Source organism: Penicillium mononematosum (genome assembly GCF_028829835.1).
Source record: "Penicillium mononematosum strain IBT 11891 chromosome Unknown utg000001l:1.0-4488741.0:1.0-4491989.0, whole genome shotgun sequence".
Taxonomy (NCBI): Eukaryota; Fungi; Ascomycota; class Eurotiomycetes; order Eurotiales; family Aspergillaceae; genus Penicillium; species Penicillium mononematosum.
The window spans coordinates 196,848-218,830 of NW_026643271.1; the positions used below are offsets into that span (position 1 = coordinate 196,848).

At 49.0% G+C, this 21,983-nt stretch overlaps 8 protein-coding genes across 8 annotated transcripts; 4 read left to right on the forward strand and 4 right to left on the reverse strand.

The window, feature by feature from the left end:
* Positions 1-226: 226 nt before the first annotated feature.
* Positions 227-4,892, reverse strand: N7519_000087 (putative ABC multidrug transporter; the record flags this gene model as incomplete). The annotated part of the gene is made up of 7 exons (XM_057286867.1): positions 227-370; positions 430-772; positions 845-1,620; positions 1,669-2,147; positions 2,199-3,015; positions 3,067-4,390; positions 4,453-4,892. The coding sequence occupies 7 exons, from the start codon at positions 4,890-4,892 to the stop codon at positions 227-229; spliced, it is 4,323 nt and encodes a 1,440-aa protein (XP_057152950.1).
* A 1,139-nt stretch (positions 4,893-6,031) lies between these two features.
* N7519_000088 (uncharacterized protein) lies at positions 6,032-6,451 on the forward strand (the record flags this gene model as incomplete). Its single annotated transcript, XM_057286868.1, has 1 exon — positions 6,032-6,451. One exon carries the CDS (start codon positions 6,032-6,034, stop codon positions 6,449-6,451), a length of 420 nt encoding a protein of 139 aa, XP_057152951.1.
* Positions 6,452-6,663: 212 nt separating this feature from the next.
* On the reverse strand, positions 6,664-7,933 carry N7519_000089 (uncharacterized protein; the record flags this gene model as incomplete). The annotated part of the gene is made up of 3 exons (XM_057286869.1): positions 6,664-6,702; positions 6,756-7,396; positions 7,465-7,933. The coding sequence occupies 3 exons, from the start codon at positions 7,931-7,933 to the stop codon at positions 6,664-6,666; spliced, it is 1,149 nt and encodes a 382-aa protein (XP_057152952.1).
* A 1,629-nt stretch (positions 7,934-9,562) lies between these two features.
* N7519_000090 (uncharacterized protein) lies at positions 9,563-11,297 on the reverse strand (the record flags this gene model as incomplete). Its single annotated transcript, XM_057286870.1, has 8 exons — positions 9,563-10,004; positions 10,062-10,129; positions 10,185-10,399; positions 10,455-10,563; positions 10,611-10,881; positions 10,933-11,105; positions 11,164-11,189; positions 11,258-11,297. The coding sequence occupies 8 exons, from the start codon at positions 11,295-11,297 to the stop codon at positions 9,563-9,565; spliced, it is 1,344 nt and encodes a 447-aa protein (XP_057152953.1).
* Positions 11,298-12,167: 870 nt separating this feature from the next.
* On the reverse strand, positions 12,168-13,582 carry N7519_000091 (putative O-methyltransferase; the record flags this gene model as incomplete). The annotated part of the gene is given in 5 exon segments (XM_057286871.1): positions 12,168-12,735; positions 12,746-12,949; positions 13,026-13,116; positions 13,325-13,436; positions 13,487-13,582. 5 exon segments carry the CDS (start codon positions 13,580-13,582, stop codon positions 12,168-12,170), a joined length of 1,071 nt encoding a protein of 356 aa, XP_057152954.1.
* Positions 13,583-14,315: 733 nt separating this feature from the next.
* Positions 14,316-16,218, forward strand: N7519_000092 (putative MFS transporter; the record flags this gene model as incomplete). Its single annotated transcript, XM_057286872.1, has 10 exons — positions 14,316-14,515; positions 14,584-14,660; positions 14,725-14,734; positions 14,790-14,959; positions 15,013-15,037; positions 15,097-15,392; positions 15,450-15,485; positions 15,535-15,639; positions 15,690-15,903; positions 15,963-16,218. 10 exons carry the CDS (start codon positions 14,316-14,318, stop codon positions 16,216-16,218), a joined length of 1,389 nt encoding a protein of 462 aa, XP_057152955.1.
* A 775-nt stretch (positions 16,219-16,993) lies between these two features.
* Positions 16,994-18,395, forward strand: N7519_000093 (PAN domain-containing protein; the record flags this gene model as incomplete). The annotated part of the gene is made up of 2 exons (XM_057286873.1): positions 16,994-18,039; positions 18,092-18,395. 2 exons carry the CDS (start codon positions 16,994-16,996, stop codon positions 18,393-18,395), a joined length of 1,350 nt encoding a protein of 449 aa, XP_057152956.1.
* Positions 18,396-20,054: 1,659 nt separating this feature from the next.
* Positions 20,055-21,656, forward strand: N7519_000094 (T6SS phospholipase effector Tle1-like catalytic domain-containing protein; the record flags this gene model as incomplete). The annotated part of the gene is made up of 3 exons (XM_057286874.1): positions 20,055-20,172; positions 20,224-20,238; positions 20,287-21,656. 3 exons carry the CDS (start codon positions 20,055-20,057, stop codon positions 21,654-21,656), a joined length of 1,503 nt encoding a protein of 500 aa, XP_057152957.1.
* Between the last annotated feature and the right edge of the window lie 327 nt (positions 21,657-21,983).

Consider the following 21,983-nt stretch of genomic DNA (forward strand, 5'->3'; position numbering starts at 1 on the left):
GATTGAGATTTCCAAAGTTTCTCGTTTCTTGGCACTTCCCCCGTGGCTTTCCACTTAGTTAATGCAGACTAGTTATATAGACCTTTCTTCTACATCATTCCTAGCATCACATTATCTAGAGGGTCATGGTAGTCAAATCCCAAGCTTCACTTTTGATATATACGCAACGCTATGCCGAATGTGCATCCAAATCAATGAAAATCCCGAAAAGTCATCCAACGAATCCCTACTTCGACCTCCAAAACGGCTTCATGACAGACCGCACATAAACCAGCAAGTAAACCATCAAGTAGTTCGTAATGGTAAAAGCAAGGAAGATACCGAAATACGGCCAAATCTTCGAAGAATCCAGACCAAGTCCAGTCAAGTACTACCAATACGGATTAGTATCAATTCAAAACAAAAGCATGTTCCAGGCAGCAAACTCACATCGTCACCAAAGCTATATTCACAATATCCACACTCGCCCATCCCATCCGGGTTGGAGAGATACCCAACGCCCTTTGCGTTAAGCCACGCGTCCGCGTACTCACTGCAAGTAGTATTGGGCGGACTCTCAAAGATAGTCAACTCAGACTGAGAGCAAACGACAGGAGTACCACGGAGGACAGAGGTGAGCACCCCACCAATCCAGTACGTAAACGGCGTGGCGTAGTACATCGTATACTTCCAGAAGGCAGGCATCTGGGATTGTGGACGGAGGATACCGTTGAAGAGCTCGCACATGATAATGAAGAAGGGCATGAGGGTAGCAGCAATCATTGAGTCAGCGCTATAGATTGAGAGGACATGTTAGTTGATCAGATCACAGCGGGAATGAAATGGTTGATTATATACTACTCACCTCAGAGCGGCGATCCACTGGCCCCACGAGGTCGCGAATAGGAAGAAAAGGAAGAACATCAGGAAACAATAGCCGGCTGCAAAGCCGAGCGGGAGTCCCACCATGAAATAGTATAGGACGAAGAAGACCACGCCGCCGATGACGGAATAGGGGATCTCGGAGATGATCTGGGCTGTGCAGAATGCTACCCAGCCGTATACACCACTCGGGCCTTCTCTTGCTAACCAGATATCGCGGTTCAAGATGAAACGCATGGATATAGCGTTGATGAACTCGGGGACAAGCATCAGGACAAGGAAGCAGGAGAATGCCTTTGACTGGAGGTCCGTGGTACTGTTGCCGATCTGGAGGTAAGTGAGGCCGTTGATAAGAGCATGGAGGAAGGAAGAGTAAAGACGCGAGTATGGGTACTCAGCGGTGCGCCAGAACTGGCGACAGGTCCGTTGGGTGAGGAGTTTGATCTGCTGGCTGAGAGGGGGTAGGGTTGGGGCCAGGGAAGGGGAACGAGTATTCTTGTCAGAACGGATTGAGGCGATTTCGTTCTTGACTTCGGCGAATTCTTCTGAGTTGCGCCAGATAGCTGCCCAGTTCGTTTGGTTTCCCGAGGCTTTCATGCCGCCGACAACTACCTCGATGAGGAAGTCGGCTGCGTTGGTGACGTTTTCTGGGATATTGCCGTGTCTTGCGAAATACTCGAAGATTGCATGGCCGGATTCGCCGACTGGTCCGAAGTAGTATGTGCTTCCACCAGGGCTTAGGGCTAGGACGCGGTCGAACTGGGATCTTGTTAATATTGATTCGTGGTCAGGATGGGTGATGCTTACCTCTTCGAATTGCTGCTGGTTAGCTTGGTGAATGGTGCAGAGGACCGCCAGTCCCTGGTTAGCCAGACGGCGTAGCAGAGCGACGATACTAGTTGCACCCTGGCTGTCCAATCCACTTGTCGGTTCATCCAGGAAAAGAAGCAGTTTTGGTCGAGCGCACAGCTCCACTCCGATAGTAACACGCTTTTTCTTTTCGATATCCAAAGAACCGATCACTGCATCTTGCAACTCAACCAAGTCCAATGTGTGAATCACCGTTTCTACATATGCCAGTTTTTCGGCCGTTGGAACTTCGCGGCTTTGTCGGAGCAGTGCAGAGAACTCGAATGCTTCCTTGATCGTGCTGCTTTCGTCGTGAATGTCCATTTGCTGGCAATATCCGATCTGTCGGTTGAAGGACTGGTCAATTGACCGGTTATCCACGAATAGAGACCCGGATAAGGTGCCGGGGCTCTCTCTTTGGGTGAGTGCAGTCAACACTAAAAGTTGTCAGAAATCAAGCGATGAATTCATCTCATTTGGGATCTTACATGTAGACTTGCCTGCTCCCGAGGCTCCAACAAGAGCAGTCAAAGACCCTGGCTTGCAGTATCCACAAACGCCATCCAAGAGCTTCCTGGTCTCCTTGCCAATCTGCACGTTGAGCTCTAAGTCAGACCAGGAAAAGGTAGACTCGGTAGCTGTAAGTGTCTGGTCATGCTTTGTTTCATGCCCAGCAGGCGGTGCAGAAGAGTCAACAGAGACCGGCGATTTCTCTTCATCAGACCGAACCTTCTTCACCCGCTTGAACAGCTTCCACGATCCCTTGTACTGGATAGGGCCAGCACTGTCCAGCTCCCACTCAAGCACTTCACTCAGCCAGCAGGTCATCCCGATAAAGGCAACTGTGAAGAGACACAGAATCCCGAAATTGCGCCAAACGTTGCTGTAGTAGAATCCATACTTCACAGCCAGATAGTCGTCGCCGTTCACGACAGTGCTGCCAGCCTGACTGCCAGCATAGGCACAGGTCTGGTATGCGAGCTCCGTATATTTCGAACCGGACGGGATAATGGATGCGGCCGCGCAGGTAAAGTTAACGTTGTGGAATTCGGCCGCCATGACTGCTTCGTATGTATACAGAGCAGGAGTTGTATATGCGAGCCAACCAACCCAGGGAACATCTTGAATCATCTTGTCGACAGAGAGAACGTAGCCACCGAACACGATACAAAACATCACAGAAACTCCGCAGTAGCGGAGGGCAACTTCAAAGTTCTGCGATAGAGCGGCGAAGACACGGAATTGCGCCGTGAGGCAGACCGTGCACGTGTAAATGAAGAGGGCGTCGATAAAGAAGGGACCAGCCTAGCAGAGTTAGCGCGACTATACTTGCTGCAAGATCCTGAAGTTACTCACATCAGACCGTAGACCAGAGAGGAAGTACATGACGATCAAATACAAGAATGTCAAAACCGCAGTTATCACCATATCTGAGAGCACCCGGGCCAAACACACAGCGCTAGGCCTCACAAAAGCAAACTTCTTCTGTCGGCTCAGGATATCGCGACCCTGCATCGCTTCTTCCAACTCGGACATCTGCAGCCAGGCAAGCAAAATGGAAGAGTAGAAAAGCACACCTCCGCGGGAGTACATGCCCTCAGTGGTCTGGGGCTGATCGTAGAACATAGATCCAATCAACAATCCATAGACCACGCAAGAAATCAACTTGATGTACAGCGGGCCCAGATGCCCTTTCAGCTGCCACATCTGGCGCTTCGCGCAAAGGACGACCTGCCGGAAGAGAGAGATTGTGTATGGCGACGTGGACGAGACGAAGCGCGACTTATCGCTATGCACGGTGTTCTTGAATACCTCCACGCTGTCGCACTCCGAATCCGCCGGGTACACGGAAGACCTACCGTTGAGCTTCTGATCCTCGTAGCTTTCGACAGCCGTCTCGATCTTAGCGAACGCAGCACTCTGACGGAAAGCGGCTTCGAGTTCGATGGGGCCCTTGGGCGCGCGGTGTTCCCATCCAGCACGGAACCGCCGTCTTTCAGGCAGGGTGATGCTAGTCAGGAAATCCGAAGTAGTCTGCATATCAGCGCACTCGTAGCCCAGGTCTTCGAAGTAGCGCTTCGCCTCGTTGGCAGGCCCTTGGTATAGCATACGGCCCTCATCAATGAGCAGCACCTTATCCACCAGCTCGTAGATGGCATCTGATGCCTGGTACAAAGTGAGCAAGGTTGCTTTGCCACAGGTATCGGTCATGATACGCAGACTGCGTGCATAGTCGAGTGCAGAGGACGCATCCAGTCCTCTCGTGGAATTATCCCAACATGCTACCGATGAATCGGTAGCGAGAGATTCAATGATGGAGATACGTTTGCGCTCTCCTCCGGACACACCGCGGATATACTCGTTTCCCACTAATGTGTTCATAGTATGCGACATACCAAACACCCGCCCATAGATCTCCAGGTACCGGGGAATCCTCTCCCGGTAGCGCTTGGGGGTCTTACTCTGTAGTGCAAACTCGAGCGTTTGGCGCACGGTCAGGGTCGGGAAATGTACATCGTCCTCTGGGACGTAGGCCACGGCGCCACGGTAGTGCTTCCTGACTTCATCTGGGCTGAGACCGGAGTAATCGATTGAACCCGTGACACCCAAAAAGGAAGAGTGGTGGCCAGCGATGGTTCGGAGAAAGGTCGAGCAGCCAGCACCAGGACGGCCCAGAACGCTATATAATATTCAATTAGGCTAAATTCGGTAAGGATGAGTTGGGGTTGGTTTCTTGCTTACAGCATTATCTCCCCGCTCTGCACGACACCGGAAAAGTCCCGGATCAGCGGACGGCCCTCCTCGGGCTTCTTCTTTGCGATCCATGGCTGGATCGTCCACTCGTAGATATCCTGTAGGGTGAGGGTACGCCAGAGGGCTGTGGAGAAGGTTTTTACATCTGCGTGGGAGTCCCCGTCGCCCCAGGTTGAGAGGGACTGGAAACAGACGCCGAGGTTGGCCGGTTTCTTGCCCTGGACTTGTTCCTCGAGGAACTTGTCAAAGGAGGAATGCGGCTCCGGATACTTGGGATCCGGGTGAGTTTGGGCGGTTAATGTTTGATGGATATCGGCGAGAGCATCCTCGTCCTCGTGCGAGACCTGCACTCTCGGAGGTTCATTGTTGTGTTTTTCTGTGGCAAAGGAAGAGCTATGCTTGAGGTGGGGGTGAAGAGGAGCGGGCATAATGAGCCTTTTAGATAGTTCAAGAAAATCCCGAGCTCATTGTACTATATATGAAGAAATTGCACGAACTTGATTTGTACTTATAGAGAATACGAGTAAGAATTCAAGCAAGAAAAAAAAAAAGGTATGACCAAATGTCCGAAAGAGCAGCCAAGTCTCATTATGATGACCGTGGAAATGACCAACCAATCCGGTGGGCGATGAAAAAGCAGAATCGTCAAGATATTCCTGTTGGGCCCGAGATGGATATCCAATGACAGGGGAAAAGTGGGTGCGATGAAAGGCCTCCTTCGTTATTTTCACCAATTTTGGCAGCTCTCTTGAGAAAGGCTTGAATATAAAAAGAATCGAAAACTCCACTACGCGGCGCCCGCGGCCACCGCGCGATTGTTTTGCAGAAAAAGGAAGCCAAGACGAGAAAGGGTCCACTGGAACCACTGGAAATCCACTGAGGAACCATGGAAAGGGCCATTCTTAAGCTAACCCGTATAATTTACCTAGGCATACCTTATACGGAGTACCTACGAGTACCTAGGTAGGTACTAGCCAAGTTAAGTCTATATGGTCTAGAGTTTTTGGACCATCCCATACAATCCTATATTCCTATGTACAATCTAGATATAGTGCATTCTACCCTAATACGGCCATGGCATATATGTATACCTGTATATCTGCCATATTATAGGTCCTATGACATGGTCATACACCGCCAGTTCAATGCAGTTCAATGCAGTTCGATGCAGTTCGATGCATCGTCCCCGCACTTTCGCTGAAAATAACACCCGGGGACTTTTGGGGGACTTCCCGAGGTTTTTGCGCCGGAGATTTTCTCACGTGGCATTATTAATATATACATTGATGCCTCAGGTGTCTATGATATAACAATATAATATCAGTCTTCTTCTTCTCCGTACAGATGATACAGAGTAGTTCTAATGGAGTAGAAAATCGCAAAAGAATTACAATGTCATCCTTAATAGCAACCAGTATCAAACCCACTACCAAGCTCTCTCATCTCCAAGATCATCTTTCCCGAGGTCTATCTCAATTTCCCAATCCAGTTTAGCGCAAGCTCCAAGCTCCGATTTTCAGCCTCAACTTTCCCTTCCTCTCCCTCTTCCCCTTTCTTCCTCTGCAAAATGCAAACCCTCTATAACGCTCTAATTCGCACTCATCACATCACCTCCCGCAAAAAAGTAGCCGCCCTCAAACGCGCTGCAGACACACACCAATGCGCCGTCCTCCTGCGCTCCGGTGGATGTCCAGGGATCATGTACGTGGAGGGCGGGAAGGAGCCGGTGGAGAGCTGGATAGATGTTGTGCGTCGATTACGATATAAGGATTTTCAGTTGGTTACGAGGCCGGGGGTTGTGGAGGAGGAGGAGTTGGATGGACGTGGGAAACAGGGGACTGGGAACCGGAATGGGGAGAAGGGAGACGGGAAAGAGTTGGGTCTCGCAGTGGGACTAGATGAGGTGGAGAGTGTCAAGGAGTTTGGGGCCATTATGGCGAAAAGGGGGGTGTGGAATTGGTGGAGGAGGGGGATGGGGTATGCTTGATGTCTTCATGATGTTGCATTTGTGGTGTTTTGGTGTTGTATGTACATGTATTGCTTTCAGAGATATCCAGTGGAACTTTATTTTTATTTTTATTTTTATACTACAGTCTTCAAGGCCATCATTAAGTCATTCATGCCATCTCTTTACAGAGCTTATATCCTAAACGCCATAATCTACCTATGCTATTATGTATACAATCGAACTATTTCCACTCAGACCGGCGCCGGATAGCTGAGCAGCTTGCACACATCCTACAACAGTTAGCAACCAGCCAATTCATCGCCATCCCCATAAACAGACCTACCTTTCGTTGTCTTCGATATTTATCATATAACATCTTCCAAATCTCCCGATCCCGACATCCACTCTCCTGCGGCGTGCCAGGGTTATTATCACACTTCGGCTGCTCCTCTGCTAACATTTCCTGCGGCCACATAATCCACGGCTTCGGCAACGGCCAATCCGAAAAGTGCACGAACTTAGCCTGCGCCAGGACGTGATCGGGATCCCAGACCTCATCATCATTCCCCAGGAAATTGCGATGATCCTTCTTCCGGAACTCGCCGCTCAACAGACCATACTGCCGATGGGGGAGGACCATCGCCGAGTCCCCATACCGTCTGTTCAGCAGCTCCATGTCATACCGGTGGTCCGTCAGGTTCATATCGACTTGACCATTCTGGGCGAGTGTAGTAGCGTCGGTCAAGGCAAGGTATTCCCGGAGGGAGGGCTCAATGACGACTAGCAGTGATGAGAGCAGTTTCTCCGGGAGAAGCCAGTAGGCACGTGGCATGGCGGCAGTGGTAGGCGGGAGGAAGAAGAGCTCATCCATTGTCTGGAGGAGGATAACATCCGAGTCGAGGTGAATGACGCGGTCATATTCGTGCTCGCCGAAGGCCATGAGCTTGGCGGTGCTGGTATCCCACGAAGCCCTAGAACCGGCGGCTATGAAAAGAGTGTAAGTAGGTGTTCAAGAGGCTGGGTCAGTTCCCAACAGCGGCAGCCCAACTCACCGGATGGATCCTGAACTCCCTCAATCTTAATCGGGATCAGCATCACATTGTACTTGAGTTTAGCCTCAAGCAGCAACTGGCTGACGCGATCATAATCATCCTCAACAATGAGGTCCCACTCCTCCGGATAAAACAGCACACGGTCCGCCTTACTGCCGAGTCTGTGCAGAGCCTCGAAGACCATCAGGCAGTTGCACATGTAGACTTCATTGGTGGCATACTGGGTATAGGCAAAGCGCGACCAGTCGACCTCGTCGTAGTGGATATGTGGTAGGGGCGGCGGCGGGGGACGTTCACGGCGTTGCCACAGGATAAACAGTATGATAAGGGCGACTGCGATCCATGTTCGGACGTGTCGTAGCTGCCGCTTGACTATGGAGAGACAGGGTTCGTCGGGGATGTCAAAGAAGTCATCTTCCGAAGCATTGGAGCTCCGTCGGTAGGGGAAGGTGGGTTTATTAGGCGGCATTGTTGAAGAGTGAAGCTATTAACGGCGCGATAGGGATTGGGATAAATGCACGTGATGGTTATGTCATCGGTCCATTCTTCCAAATTGGATGCTAAATGGAACCTTGGAAGTTGATATTTGAAGAACAAGCACAGGCTTAGGGGTTGTAGAGACGAACCCACGTGTGTGGACAGTCGATTTGTGACTCTTTAGGGCGATATGGAGTTACTAGATTGAAAGTACCTTTTGTATGTGTCACCTGTAGAAAAGGTACCTAAAAACGTTTAGTATCGGCATCTAATCCGTTCCCGCATTGAACCTACACATCTCCCCCGTGCATTGCGCCAAGTAGCTGCAGCTCCATCTATGTATCTTTTTAACTTGCACTGTGACATCTCCAACAGTTTCCTGGTCTAGCGGTTATGATTTTCCGTTAACAATTGCTTCAATCAAGTGTTCCGGAAAGGTTCTGGGTTCGATTCCCAGGGAAACTATTTTTGTACCTTTGCTATGTAAATGTTAGCGGGGGTACTTCGTTTTTTACCCCGATTATCACTAACGAAATTTCCTTACTTTTCTAGGTCTTATAGAAGGTGGACTAATACAATTAATATCAGGAACTTGATCGACTTCATTTTACCTAAATCACTTATATTATTAACTGAAAATCGAAAATTTAAGAACCCATATTACTTTGCTATAGGATAGAGTTCTTCCAAAAGATTTCTCCTTGCCATACTTTGTTCATTTCGACGCGATTTCTACTGGTATACTATGTGGCCTGTATTCTAACACTATGTCTAGTTGAGACAAAAAGAGTTGCCTGATCGAGATATATGTCCTTTGTATCCATATGTATGTATCCATACATAGAAAAAGCACCTAAAAACTTACATCCCGGTTTTCTATTCACCTATCAGTTAAACTCGCGCTAACTGGGGTATGTATCCTTAATAGGTAAAAGGACTTATAAAGAAGACAAAAAAATAGTTTCCCTGGGAATCGAACCCAGAACCTTTCCGGAACATCTGCTAATCGCATTTGTTAACGGAAAATCATAACCGCTAGACCAGGAAACTGCTCGACCACTTGGGCCAATTTATGGATGGATAGGCAGATAATGGCATTACGTCCGGAAGGTTGACGTCGTAAATCCATTTTTTGAGCTGTATATTTTGTCTCCAAATCCATGAATATCGGTGGCATTCCTTTTACTTACTCTATCACACCTTTTCCCTATATATTTAAACTACTCAGTAGCCTGGCTTGATTGGAAATTATCATATACATCGAGTTAGCTGCCTGTTGAGTAGCATTTACGGGTGGTCGATACTGATATATATAGAGCATGAAAGTAGCACATCCGCAGCATCCGCAGCATTTCAACTACCCCTTTATAGTACCAGTCACCCTGTCACGACTAAAGTAGGACAGGGATCACTACCTATTTGCTCCTTTGGCACCAGATGGTGATACATCTACCACAGAATATGAATAAATCCGCCACCGGGAGTAACCAAGTATCGAGTTCAATATATCTGAGAGATGCTACTATGAAAGATAGGACACTCATATCATAACATTATATCGTTTTGTTCATAATATCATACCTCCTAAAGTGGTATCCATATCCTTATTATATATCATAAATCAATGAAACCCTACAGAATGAGACTCACCCCCATCAGGTAACAACCTCGTCCCACCCGAAGAAATCGACCTCCCATCATCAACCTGGACAACAATATCCGTTTTAACAGTAACGCGTCCATCGCCAACATGCTCCGGCATCTCCGCCTTCGAAACTTGACTTATCGAGCGCTCATGCCCATGTTTACTCCACCCACTCGGCGGATTTTCCTCATCGTGAACACAAGTAATGGTCATGTTAGTCATCGTAGCCGAATCCAGCCACTGCTCCTTCGCATTGGCACGGCGTTTTAGCTCGGTTTCAGGCTCTTTATGGTCCGTTGACCGGGAGCGAGACCAGTAGCCGTGGGTACGACCTTCGCGTCTGTGATCGACGAAGGAGCGGAGGAAGAGGCGGGCTACCGGGGCGCAGGAGGCGAGAAGGATGCTGTAGTTCTCAATTCTGGGGCTGTCAGCTAATCATTCGATGCTGGGACTGGGGGACGGCGGTTGTGCTTACTTTACCCAGAGAACGAAGGTCACGATGTTATAGGTGAAGTCATGCCTGTCACCGAGGGACTTGAGTTTCTGGTTAACAATATTAGCGCTGCTGTATAAGTTGGGGAACGGACAGTCTACTCACATAGGTCTTTACAATAGAAGCACAGCCGGAGAGGATAAGTGGTCCACTGAGAGTGATGGTCTGCCAGATCCGGCGGGATCGGACGGTGGCACTAATTTTGCGGAATTGGGACCAGAATGAGGTTTCTGGATTACGGTGGAGGGTCCGCAAGAAGAACTGCCACAACTCGACAGCAGCTAGCACGGCAAGGAAGAAATCGATGACGGTGTTGAATCCTGGTAGGATCGCAATTAGCTTCGTGCTGCATCGTGGTATGACCATTTCACCTACCTCCTTGCACAAACCCAACCGTCGTCTGGACAGTCGGTGACTGGCACTTGACGGAGCCATCTTCAGGGAGTGGTGTCCACATATAGTGGAAGTATTGCACTCGATTTGTCTGCGATGAGGTTAGAATGGGCCAATAACCAAGAGGAGGATACCAACCGTCTGATACGGGTTCGGTCCACACTGAACAATAATCTGGACGATTGTAACCATATTGACTACAACCTGCACAACAGCACAGATAATAATAGACAGGCGAATTTTCTTGTCGCTCGCCGCAAAGCAGGTTAAAAGAAACCACATCATGCCGGCGCGTGAGACCATCGCCGAGGCGACAGCCAGTGGCTGTGAAAGAAAGTCCCATTTCATAGAATTGAGACGCTCTTCAGCAGTCAGGTAAAAGAAATGCCTCCCAAGGCCCCAATTGGCACTAGGCAGAGTTAGTAGCTGGCATAGGAGTATTGACAACAGTCGATCCCACCTCATTTGAATAAATACCATATGGGTAATATCAAAACCCCACGCCACAAGGAAGAACAAGTCCTCTGTGCCCCAGATTCGGCCGGGTGCAGTGACTTCAGGCAAAGCCCAGCGGACCCAGATCTTGATGGCATAGCGGAACAACAATGCCAGGCCGACAATGGCTGTGAGGACCTGCTCGAGGATTAGTATACACATATGTAGAGGAAACCTATAGCCGAGGGTAGCATACCCAGCAAGCCCGAAATGTGCTAGTTCCTGTTAAAGAAGTCAATCCACAGTCTTCTATGTTGGGTTTCCTGGCCTTTGTCCTGAGGTAAACATACCAATGTTGACATCGCCCTCACCTGGGTCCGGAATATCCATAATGAAGTTAAAGCACAAGGACCATATGTGTCAAGAAGCCAAGTATTGTTCGATTATAGCGCGAGAAGCCAATTCAAATAGTCATTGACATGGATATAGGACGAAAAGGATGCGCGGGGTCAATAAGATGAATCAGAATCCAAATCCAATCCAGGACCAAGGACAGTAGAGCAAAGTTTCCAAGTTACCCTTGAAGGTTCTCAGAAATGGATATCACGCTGAAATCACTCGCATGAACCCATTTACAGGTCAGAAAGCCTGGACTCGGTTTTATCGAGTGGAGGGGCGTGTATAGGCAGTAAAACTGGATTGGGAGGAAACAAGGGATGTAATGTAATCAAGGGATTTGCACAGGAAACTTAACCTGGTTAAGCGAAGCGAATTCTCGATGTATTGAGTATATGACAGAGTAGTCAACCCTAGATATGGGGTCATGTACGTCAACTTCTGACCGGAGTCAACCTCGCGTGGCCAATCCGCCCGTTGGGAAATGCGAACTTTTGATCATGGAAATGGACAGGTTCGCATTGCCAGGACCCTGTGGGGTAAACATAGACATTCCTGGTGGAGGGAAATAGAAACCATGCAGTGGCCATGCGACCTGTAAGCAAGGGATGTGACAAGGAATGGGAAACAGGGAATACATCAAATTACATACATATCCATGTGGAATTGGTCGGTTTTAGCAGAAACAGTCAGATCGGATCTGCAGAGATCTGCCTATGAGTTCGAGAGATAAAAACTATAAGCTTTCGGGGTAAGTGAAGCTATTGAAGGGATGTGATGAGTATACATCAGAACATGATATATCATATTAACAGTGAACTATGAACAAATTAAACGAATCAATTAACTCTGTCTATTCACTCCCTATTTTCTCCTCATCTCCACCAATGACTCGCCAGCCCTAACATAAACTTCAAATGTCACTTGCAGCCCACACAGACCCGCCATCTGCCTCCACTCCACCGAACTCCTCTCTCGGCCCCCAAACAATGCAATCATACTCGCATGAAGCGACGTATAAGTCAGATTCTTGGCGTATTCTATAATCAACACACGCGAACCAGGCGCCATAGCACGCGAAATCTTCTGTAACAACGCCACAGCATCCAAATCAGGCAAGTTATGTAAGATATGCTGCAGCGCGTAAACACAGGCTCCACGAACGGGCTGCTCATCCTGCTCCTTGTAATTCCACTCCATGAGCCGTACACCAGGTACACTGTCAATATCAGCATTGAACTCCTGCACAATTAGATCTTCCGCGCCGAGATGCGGGTACATAGCCTGGACTTCAAGGAGGAGTTCGCCACGACCGCCTCCGATATCAACCATAGTAGCGGAGCCAGTGCGAGTGCCAGTGGTATTGTCACCTGCCAACGCAGCGTCTAAATTATAACCCATCGATCTGACACGTTCGGGGGAATGTTCCAAACTTTAGGAACTTGCCGACCATGAAATGGTTGAAACTACCCATGCGCCCCTGGGTCTCCATAATCGAGTACGTATGCTGATCCGCCAGCTCGGGTTGACCCATTAGCCGATAGGCATATTGCAAGGGGCCGTCTGCATCGGCGAAGGGATATGCAAAGCGGGTGTCCTGGAGCTTTTTCATCAAGAATGCGCCAGCCATTAGCCCTTCCGTGGTGCTGGGTGGGGTTAGTGCGTGCTTGGAAGATTCTGTAGTTTCTGTTACAGAAACGGGCATGCATGGGAGAAACTAACAAGTGCAGTGCGCCATGCTGGGCAGACGGCATGGCAACCATGTGGTTTGTGATGGCGTTTGCGGTGAAGCAGTCCTCGGCCACGCGTTCAACTCAGGCCGAGTCCAGCCATGATGTAGAGCGTGTCCGCTGCGAAAAAGGTATTAGTGTTGGAATACTGCTTATATCTGTATACCTGTACACGGGTGTGCTTACAAGCTAATCTGGTACCTATATTAATCGTCAGTATAACAGCCATCAGCCATAAAAACTTAATAACATACTCAGTTCCGGCTCATTCTTCCCCTCGGGCTTTGATACGAGCATTGCAGGTGGCCGAGATTTCATCAGCCGTCGCAGGTCCGTCATGGCTCACGAGGATATTGAAGAGATCAAAGTGAATCGCGACCGGAATAAATCCCAACGATGCAGGCTGTGGATGAATTAGATAGAAGACTTGCCTGACGGGCTCGTCATACTCACTACGGTGACGGTTGCTGCAAGGGCAGCGCCTGGGTGTGCAACGGGGGCTGGGGATGACAGGCCCAGGAGGCTGGCTAGGCGAGTTAGAAGAGACATTGAGATTAGAGAAGGTGTTGGAGTATTGGGATTAGGGAGATATCCTCTGCATTATACTCTCTAAATATCTACGGAGGGGCATGTACAACAGACGGTGGGATCCGCCACGGGTTCCGGTACAAGTGTGAGAATACGATGTAGATATGTAATTCACAATGTCTGAAATACTAGCAGATTACAATACAATCCCAGAACTATTATTGGCATGGGATTATTGTGCTCCGTGGAACATCATTGGTGTAATATGGCTAGGTTAGATATGCGCAAGGGATATCATATCACACCAAGACACGGCAATTCCACGGCAGTACAGAAAGAAGGACGGAGTAAAGCCGAGAAGAATAAATCAGCAAATAGAAGAGCCCAATAGCGAATTACCTGAAGGCAAAAGATCTACAACATACAACATACGCTGTTGTAGACCCGATCTACCTTTGTGATACATCCACTCACATTCCGGAGACTTTTCAACAGATCCAAATCGGAATTATGATAATCTGATCTCTCTTATTTCCTAAGAATTGGTTTCTAGAATTTCCCTGCACAACAAAAGCCACGCGAGAATGAATCTCCCATGTGTTCTCAAAAAAAAAAAAACCGTGCATAAAACCCTACAGTGTCCCGTCACAGAAAAGGACCTTGATTTACCTCCTTACCTGACCAAAGTCTGTTGTTTTGGGGTTTCTTATTTACATACAAAACACAGGCACGAGAAAGGTAAAATATATCTACCATGGAGAAACCCTCCCCGGTCTACTTTACACACGAGATGGCGGCCAGCGCATCGTCGTCGCTTGGGACACACGAGCTTAAGGAATGCGATAACAATTCGGACGTTGAGGTCAGGGATCCTTTGGACCCGAGAAACTGGTCCTCAGCGCGGAAGACGATGCTCTTTGTATCGTTGATGACGAGCTCATTGTTGGCAGATGGGTATGTACGGCTGATGGTGAAACGCATCGCGGTAGCATAGATGGTTTATCTGACTGAATCTCTTGCAGGGCCATGGTCTGGGGTGGAACACTGGTTACGGACCAGGCTATGGAGTGGGATATTTCCATCGCTCATTCGGCCACGAGTATGAATTATGGTATTCTGCTGCAGGGGTTTGGGGGGGATTTTTGCTGTTCCGCTTATTGAAGCGTATGGTCGGTGAGTTGGTAGTCTCTTTTCGCTCGTTAGGTATCCCACTGACAGCTGCACGCAGTTTGCCGATCTGGCTGTGGCCTCAGGTGATCACCATGTTCATGGTGCTGGGTGCTACCCTCTCCAATGATTGGTCTACCTTCACGACGTTCCGCTCTTTGCAGGGTCTGTTTGGAACAGTGCCTCAGGTAATCGGGCTTCCGATCATTCATGACATGTATACCTCGGCTGGTACGTTCTTTCTCTGAGACTGTCTCGAGTACTTTATGCTGATCCGACAACAGAATGGCCGCGGATGATCAATATTTGGTAAGAGACTTGCCACTCAAGTCCACGGGTCTCACCAGAGTAGCGCTGACTGAGCATAGGGGCACCACCTTCCTCGTCGGACCATTCCTCGGTCCCGCCATAGCAGGATACATCGGCGCCGGGTCAGACTGGCGCACCTCTTTCGGGGTCCTGACAGCCATCTATGGCATGTCCACGGTCATGGTGATCCTCTTCGGCTATGAAACATATCATAAACCCGGACGAACGACCAATCAGTCGCGCATCGCGTCTTATTTTGGCATTGGCAATACCCTGCTTCCCAAGGGATCGACGCTGAGATATTGGAGCCGAACCGTCGCGGTCTATGTATTTAAGTTTCCGTTGTTGATGACTGGTGGGTATGGCCGATTTAGCTTGCAATGACGTTCACTGATCCGGATTCTGTCAACAGGCATCGCTATTTTGGTAACATTCACCTGGCCAATTGGTAAGTAACCATCATATTCACATCGTTTCTGCACCCGCTGACTCTCCAGGAATCACCACCACCATCGATACCTTCTTGCACAGCCCTCCATACTTGTTTGACACGATCGGGGCATCATCGATGCGATTCGCCGGTGTGATTGGAGCTTTATGTGGTATGTATTCTCACACCCCCGCTATCCCCAGATTCTCACCATCTTTCCAGGCTGGGCATTTGGCCACTTCTTCAACGGCTGGATCTTCAAGCGCCATAGCTCAACCTGGCGAACTGAACTCCGCCTCCATGGTGTCTGGTTCCCGATAGGTAGTTTGGCGAGCGGTCTTCTCACCTATGGATTAACCATGCACTTCGGTAAGCACTGGATCGGGATAGCCATTGGGTGGATCATGGTGAATATCGGCATGGTAGCCACCATTGTGTAAGTTTTAACTTGGCTCTCCTGAATATTTTGTTGTATCTCTAACATCATTTGCACAGTGCCATCTCGGCCTACGCGTTGGAGAAATACCCGGAGAAGGCGACCTGTGTCTCGGCCATTCTGAATATGTGGCGCACCTGTGGCGGGTTCGCGGTGGGATACTTCCAGCCTGCGTGGATTCAGCGCAATGGGCTCGGACTGGTTTTTGGTATTCAGGCTGCTATTGTGTGTGTGGCAGTTGCTTTGACTATCACTCCTGTGTTTTTGTGGGAGCGGAAAAGGCGCTTGAGAGTTGGAGCTGAAGCTGAAGCTTGACTTGTATAGATAAACTGTATATGTGTGATGATTGAGTGTTTATTTGATGTCTTGTATGTTGTATGTTGTACCCAGGCAATATGAGTTGACCAACAAGGTCCTCGTCCCAATTTGGTCTGTGCTCAGACACTGAAACACACGTGATTAATGCCTCATCCCTCAGGCCACAATCAGGCCACAATCCGGTTGTCGATCCGAACACGTCCGTGTTGACGTCCCCCCTGTTTCATGCTTAAATTGGTTTAACATGTCTGACTTGTCTACTCCGTACGTTGTATGGAATAGTATAGATTAATTAACATCAATCTCAAACTTGACGAAATACCCCTGATCTTCACCTCCTGAACCTTCCCCCACTAACCAGCACTCTACACAGTCGATCATTGCCTCGCTATGCAAAGTCCCGCAAGCGATGACGCTTCCCGTGGGGCAGCTGTCTGAAAGACGCCACAGCCTAGTTGGCTCATGTGCCGCGTGGTTGCAGATCAGTCCCTGAACTTGTCGCTTGGCCTATCAAGTCTCCCCCGTTTGTCCCGTTCAGAGGTTCGACCGAATCATCTCTGCCGGATGGATTGTCCACTATTAACGCCGAGGCAGTGTCGAACTGGTTTGGCTCAGGGACAGCGATCACTGACCCTTTTTTGGCTTTATTGCGTGCCATGAAGCATTTGTTTCAATCTTTTCAGTCTTCTCTTACCCTCCTTACTTTCGTTAGCTAAATGGCCTCGATTCCTGTTTGATCTCTTTTAGATTGTCTCCGAGCGCCAACCCGACTATGTCTAGTTCTCCGCGACGATGGCTCTTCGTGGGCTTTCCGATCCTTACGTTTTGTTTTATATACTATCTCTTTCGATTGCCCGAATCCAACCCATCAATCCTGAACAACTCAGAACAACTTGCTCAAGCCGGAGGGGAAACAATTTTGGTAGGGGGGCAGAAGCAGGAGACAAGACCTCCCCCTCCCCCTCCCAAAGAGGAGACATTGGAGGAAAAATGCGGCAACCTACTACACGCACTCGACGATGTCATGGTCGTAATCAAAACTGGCGCGACTGAATCCCTTGAAAAAATCCCCGTCCACCTCCGCACCACCCTGCAATGTGTCCCACACTTTGCCATCTTCTCCGACTATGAAGAAACAATCAACGGTGTCCGCACGTATGACGTCCTCCGCAACGTCAGCGAGACAACGATGAACCACGAGCCCGAATTCGACATCTACCGCCGTCTACAAGAAGTCGGACGCGAAGGCCTAACAGAAGCAGAATGGGGCGACGACACAAACGGACCACTAGGAAAAGTGAACAACCCGGGTTGGAAACTCGACAAATGGAAATTCCTCCCAATGATCGACGAAGCACTAGAAGTCATGCCCGATGCCAAGTGGTACGTCTTCCTCGAAGCCGACACCTACATGGTATGGCCGAACCTGATCAACTGGTTGGCACACCTCAACCCAGATCGGCAATACTACTTGGGCAGCCCCATGCAGATCGGTGAAACACTCTTTGGCTACGGCGGGGCGGGCATCGTCCTTTCAAGCTGGACGATGACCCTTCTGCACGAGTACCAGATGGAGACAAAGGAAGATCTCGAAGCGATGACCGCACACGAATGGGCAGGCGACTGCGCGCTGGCGCGAGCGCTGCAGGACGTGAAAGTGGATCTGACCTGGGCCTGGCCGATGATGATGACATCACGGCCGTGGGAAATCGACCATTTCTCCGAGGGATACGGGCGACAGCCGTGGTGTTACCCTGTTATCTCGTACCACCACATGGCGCCGAAGGATATCGAAGAGATGTGGGAGTTTGACCGGGCGTTCTTTGCTAGTGGGAAGAACGCGCTCATGCTGCATGCGGACGTTTACCAGAAACTCATCTACGATGGGGACTTTCTCGGCGCGCGACGACTGGGATAATCTCTCTGGGATCCAGATTGATTTTGCCGCTGGCACGATCCCTACGGTCGAGGTTTGTGCGGAGGTCTGCGCACGCAATGATGAGTGCTTGCAGTATTCGTTCAACTACGCCGACGGTGTTTGTAAACATGCTTCTACTACCTTCGCGGGTGTTGCTACCAATGGCACGCAGTCTGGTTGGATTACATCTCGTGTGAACAAGCTTCTCAGGGCATTCCAGTCTTCATGCCATGAGGTGCAATATATCTTCGATTGATTTTTCCTTCACTCTTCAGCAATTTTCCTTCCCTTTATACTGTTCTTGTACATATATCGACTTTCCCTTCTTTTTCCTTCTTATTCGATCAGTGCATCCATTCTCACATCTGACGACAAGGTGATTCCATGCTGTCGAAGGAGTCATTGGCGAGGCGTTTTTTTCTATGGCGCTGTGTTGGCATCGTCTGCCGGGCAGACGAAATCACATTCCTGGTCGCTGGACCGCTCTCACTTTCGTTTCCCATTTACATTACACCCACTGATCATTTCTAGTGATACCAATCTTTCAATTAGACCAAATCAATATAAAACTTTTCATTTACAGGTGCGGGCTTGGAGATATCTGTAATTCGGAAGAAACTCCGATCTATTTTAAGGCGTCTGATCTATATTACCATCCTCTATGGATGAGTCTGGGCAGTTTAAAAGAAACAATAATCGTATTAGCTCGGAAATATGACCTAGCCAAGCTCATGGAGGTCTCAAGAAATAGGCATCAGCCGGTGCTCACTATGGCATAAGGGTGCGCACTTAACCGAGGAAAAGGTGAAGCCCATCAAAATTTCTATAATATTCTTCCTGGATATCATTTTGAATGTCAATTCGAATGATTCGTAGCTAAGTGACCCCTGCCCCAAGGAAACGGACTCAGACCTATCTTCACTCGGTCCGCTAGGTCTTCGCAATCAGTCAACAAAGCCACGACTATGCCAGTCCAGACCACAAGGGCCACGATGAGGAGCTCCACATCGGCTAGGTCTTGGTTGATGTCGTTGCCTGATACTGTATTGAAACAGGTAGGAGATTTGACGCGCTGGGTGGTTCGAGAGGCTTGGTGAGTCTTGATTGAGGGTGGGGAGAAGAACAAAAGGAAGTCTGAGAATGCCGATGAAGTACAAGATATCCATGGATATGTGCAGGTGACACATCATGACCAGAACACGGAGTAGCAGTCACATGATATTCTTGCCCTATTTCTCTTCGATCTCAAAGGCTCGAGCACTTGTCTCTCGGCTTGGGTGGAACTTACTAAGAGATTAAGGGTGTATATGTATTTCTCACCATATTCAATGACCAAGACAAAGGGTGAAACGGTGATGATACATACATATTGCAGTCTTACAGCTATACAATATTGCAGTACGGAGTACAATATATATGACAATTCGAGAAGCAGTCCCAAAGTCACCCCTTTTATGCAGGATGACGCCAATACATTAAATGGATTAATCAAGGCTGGGTTCGTCCTAACTCTAAAATTTGTTTTATACTGTCGTTAATATAATCACGGTCACAATATACAACAGTGTCGATTTGAATTTGGTATCGGATGTCCATCTTTCACTACATGTGGTCACATATCAAGTAGCCACCAACCGAAGTTCAAAACTCGACAAGCAATGACCGTGTAGATCAACTGCACGCCACCCGATTTGGCAAACTAGTATCCACTAACCCTCACTTGGCGTTTCTCCCGACTCGATAGTTCCTCAATTGACGAAGATCGCCACGATCGTCGTCGTACTATGCCGATAAGTGGAGAAATATAAGGCAGATCGAACGCTAAACAATGCCTCGAGCACATATACAACATAAACGCAAGTTCCCCCAAACTTACCCAAGAATCCCCTTCCGGGCTCTAGGAGTCGACCGCACAATGTCAGCCCGACAGATTGTCCTGTGCTTCGATGGCACAGGAAACACCTTCCGTACAGATGGCACGGACACCAACGTCTTGAAAATCTGTCGGATGTTGGAAAAGTCCGACGAACAACGTAAGCTCTACCTCTGTTGACACCGAAATAGGTCTTCTAACCGCAAGATAGTATGTTACTACCAGCGTATGAGCGTATCCACCAGAAAATCACAAGGATACTAACCCCAAGCAGCAGGAATCGGCACCGATATAACCCCAGGCTCCCTGGCCAGCACGACAATCCAAAAGAAGGGCAAACTGGGCAATAGCAAAGCGCTCAATCTTGCACTGGGTCGTTCCTTCGATCGGCATGTTCTGGGTGGGTACCGCTTCCTCATGCGGCACTACCAAGCAGGCGCCAAAGTGTATATTTTCGGCTTTTCACGTGGCGCATACACGGCACGGTTCTTGAATGAGATGCTCGATTATGTCGGGCTGCTTGGCCCGGATAATGAAGAAGTGGTGCCATTTATCTGGGATGCATTTGTGTCTTGGAAGCTTGGCCGAACGGATAACAGCCGAGAAGAGAAGCACAGGGCTTTCGTAACCATGAAACTCAGCCGGGAGACACTGTCGCGGCCTATGGCTCGTGTGCACTTCTTGGGCATGTTCGATGCAGTCAACAGTATTGCGGATTTTGAGGTTAACGTTGACGAGATGCCCTCGAGCAAGGTAGTTCGACATGCGGTTAGCATTGACGAACGACGAATCAAGTTCCGGCCGGTGTTGCTGCGGTCGCATAAAGACGAATGGGTTCGCAAAACGCCCTTGCACGAAAAGAAGCACGCGAAAAAGACCTGGACCAATGATAACGAACACAATTCTGGACCTCCCGTTCTACCGGAAATCCCAAACCTCAGCCCACCAAGCAAAGATCAAGGGATCAAAGTGGAAGATGGTGACGATGACGACATGCAGGACATCGAAGAAATGTGGTTCCCCGGCGGACACGCAGACATTGGCGGAGGATGGAGTCTCGGAGCCAAGGAGGAATGGCCATTAACGCATACGCCTCTCGTATGGATGGTACAAGAAGCGCGGCGGGCGGGCCTGCGGCTCGATTTGGACAAGATGAAACAGTACGAGTGCGTTGAGGAACACCATGGTGATTCTGGATTGGAAAACAATTCGAACTTGGAGAGGGACATTTCAGGCTCAGGATTACCGGCAGACCACCAAGGTTACCTACGGGCGCTTCGCTTGGCCGGCACTGAAGGGCATATCCATGATCTCCTTGCGTATGGTAACGGTCTCCCGCTAATTTCTGTCCTCTCGTGGCGTCTGATGGAGTATCTTCCCATGCGACGGATGGAAGTGCAGCCTGATGGAGCGATGAAGGCTGTACGGTGGCCGCCGCCGCGTGGTCGGTCTCGCGATATCCCTATTAATGCCCGAATCCATGTCTCTGCTATCCAGCGTATGAAGTCAGACCCGTCTTACCGTCCGGACAATTTGCTTTCTGGGGGGCAGAAGCGGGATACGGGTGACCCTGCTGGCATCGAGAATTGGGTTGTCCACTCCCATGAAGGTGATCCAGTGCGGGAGAGGTATGTTCGTAGGTAATGTGAGTGACGATATTGGATCCTTTGTAGCTGTCATATATTCTCATTTTCCTATAAATTAGAGTAAGTGGAGACCTGTAAGCACTGCAGTGTGTAGTGGAATCATCCAACTTCATATCATATAATTGACCACAGCAGGCACAATAGTCAGCTCAGGGTCTCCTGTTCAGATATGAATTTCAGGGTAACAGAAAGACTGCAATCGTACTATGTGCAGTACTGTTCTATATTCTAACAAGGCCTTGTCCGCAGAAAAATCCAGCTTTTCCTCTATCATTCTTCACTTGTGGTCAATATTTACGCCTGCAACTACGAATTCAAGCCTATT